This window comes from Tupaia chinensis, unplaced genomic scaffold (genome assembly GCF_000334495.1).
Source record: "Tupaia chinensis unplaced genomic scaffold, TupChi_1.0 Scaffold000042_2, whole genome shotgun sequence".
Classification (NCBI taxonomy): domain Eukaryota; kingdom Metazoa; phylum Chordata; class Mammalia; order Scandentia; family Tupaiidae; genus Tupaia; species Tupaia belangeri.
Genome location: NW_006159498.1, coordinates 35,531 through 38,134, shown reverse-complemented (window position 1 = coordinate 38,134; position 2,604 = coordinate 35,531). Strand labels below are relative to the sequence as shown.

The window sequence follows — 2,604 nt, the reverse complement described above, 5'->3', positions numbered from 1 at the left end:
GTGTACTCTTAACAGTGTCACTAGGTTCCTATGGTACCAGGGAACTTACAAGAAAACAGAGGTGGAGGCAACGCGATGTTGGCAGAGTACAGGACAGAAAAACTAGTAAGATCCAGTTTGGTGACACCCTGCCACTCCTACGTACCCCACGATGTACCCCAGTGTAGTAGGGATTATTTTTGGAAAGACACGAGAAGCTGGTAACTGCTTGCATACCTCGGCCAGCTAAGGCTGCTTGTTATACTCACTGTCTGACTTTTCTACTTCGTATTATTGATTTTTTTCCCCACAACCCAGCTAGGTGCCTCGTAGTGGAGTCGAGCCACCCTCCCCCGCCTGGCCCTCACCTGCGCTCCACCTGCTGGCACAGGCTGTCGAAGCGCTGGCTCAGCTTGTGCGCCTCGGCCTCCTGGCGCTCCAGGTCAGGGCAGTGCTCCTGGAAGCGGCTGGCCAGTGAGCTTGAGCACTGCTTGGCCGCCTGCAAGTTCTGCTCCACCTCGCTCAGGAGGGACCTCTGGGCCTGCAGCTCGGAGGCTAGGGCCTGTGGGATGGAGGAGACAGCGGTGCTGTGGCCAGAGTTCCCAAGGCCACCTGGTAGGCCTAGGGGTGGAAAGGGCTGGGCTCTGTTTCAGCGTCTCCTCAAGCCCAGCTAACCTCTGAATGTTAGTTTCATTACGAGGACTCCTAAGCCCTGGCAGTGGGCAACATCACACCCGATAACGGCCCTCCACTGCGGCCTCAAGGCCTGGCAGGATGTGGGATGGAGCATCATGAATAAGGGCCTGCCATGGGCTTCTGGACCAAAAGCCTCCAGGGGCCAGGCAGGCAAACATGGAGCCTGAGCCTCGTGGCCACTGTGAAGGGAAAGCGAAGGCTGGGGCTGGGAGACCACCGCCCCTTGTGCGCACTGACTGGCCCGTGGGCTGCGGCCCGGGGCCTGGGGTGCCAGAGCTGCTGGTTAAGAGGCACTGAAAACCCAGGTTTGGGGCAGATGCCTGACTGAAATACTGGCCCCTGAGACCCTGCAGGCCGCAGCAGTGCCTTGAGCAGCTGCAGTCTGTGCAAGCCCCAGTGTGGCGGACAGGAGGTGTTCTGAACCTGGAGGCTGGCGGCCAGGGGCCTCTTGGGGCCTCGGGGCCTTGTCTGTCTACAGGTGGTGGTGGCTAGGAGTGAGACTCCCAAGACCCAGCCCCGACTTACCACCAGCTTCTGCCGCTTACTGTCCAGGGCGCGGCTACCCTCCGGCACCGTGTCCTCCTGGGTCAGCTGGTTCTCGTGCGCGGCCAGCAGCTCCCGGCCCTGCTGCAGGCTCTTTTCCAGGCGATTGGCCACGTCGATCCTGAGGACAGTGGTCAGGAGTGCGGGAGTGCCCTGCACGCCCTAACCCCACCTTGACCTCCCCAGTGCCTGCTTGCCACCCACTTCTCCTGGGCCGAGGCCAGCAGCTGCCCCAGGCGCTCATATTTCTGGTTGATGTCCTCCACGCGGGTCCTCAGCAGGGGCGCCGTGCCGCTACTCGGGAGAGCTCGGATGAAGGCTTCGCACTCGGCCGTTCTCTGCGCCTTCTCGGGCTCGATCCGCAGCAGCTCGTTGGTGATGTTCTGTGGGGACCAGACCCCTCAGTGTCTGCCACAGCGGGGCAGCCCCCTTCCTGCAAGGGCCTGCCCAGGTGGGCACCAAGAGTTGTCAAGACTTCATTCAGCAGGGAGGCCGGGTCCACGCTGGGGCATCCTGGAGCATCCTGGGAGCCCTACAAGGTGGGCCGTGGGTCCCAGCAGTGACACTGACAGCTGTGCATTCCCTGTCCTGCACACCTCACATGGTGACCCTACTGTATCCGTGGGGTGGCCCTCCACTGCAGGTGCAGCTGGGGGCTCTGGGTAGTGTCGGAAGGGGCATGGTGGGGCCAGGCTGTGCGAGGGGCCCTGGCGTCTGCTCTCCCCATCACCGTGGCCTTGAGGCCCAGCTCCTCGACCCCATCTAGCGATGAGGCCACATGGAGAGCTGCCATGACTCCTCTTCTACAGACGGGAGCGAGAAGCCCTGCCCCCAGACCGCCCAAGTGAGAACAGGGAGCTTCACACCATGTGCAAGGCGGGAGCCACGGTGGGCACCTGCCAGGGTTCAGGCACCCTCCTGCCCTGTCCTCCCAGAGGCCCTGCCACGGAGGTTCAGGGGCTTAAGTAAGTGCCCAGTGACCAGGTCCGTCACCCTGCTGGCCCGCAGCCACGCAGACGTGGCATGAGCTTTGCCAGCCCTTCCTCTGGGGGACGTGACAGAGGGCCTGCTCCTGGAGCTAGAGCCTGGAGGTACAGGAATGGCCCTGCTGTCTCTGGGCCCCAGCACCTGGTCACACCTGGCAGACTTTCACCACTGAGCACACACAGTGTGGTCCTGAGACCAGAAAGCCAGGGGCCAGCCTGTGCCCCAGCTGGGTACCTTGAGGTCCTTTGCCCGCTCGGCGCTGTCCTGCACGGCCCTGCCTTGCTCTAGCGGGGGCCGCAGGATCCCAGTGATGGCCTTCTCTTGCCGGTCCAGGTCACTGGCCACCCTGTCCAAACTGGCCAAAAGCTGCCGGGCCCGCCGGGGCGGGGGAGCTCTGGG

The 2,604-nt window shown here is 63.0% G+C and overlaps 1 protein-coding gene across 1 annotated transcript in view; it reads right to left on the bottom strand.

The window, feature by feature from the left end:
- PPL (periplakin) overlaps positions 1-2,604 on the bottom strand; it is a 59,498-nt gene that overhangs the window by 21,390 nt on the left and 35,504 nt on the right. Inside the window, exons 15-18 of the mRNA XM_014589130.2 lie at positions 2,440-2,567; positions 1,423-1,601; positions 1,201-1,339; positions 348-541 (exon numbers count right to left, since the gene is read on the bottom strand). Of these exons, the coding sequence (XP_014444616.1) occupies positions 348-541; positions 1,201-1,339; positions 1,423-1,601; positions 2,440-2,567 (640 nt within the window). The remainder of the gene's footprint in view (positions 1-347; positions 542-1,200; positions 1,340-1,422; positions 1,602-2,439; positions 2,568-2,604) is intronic.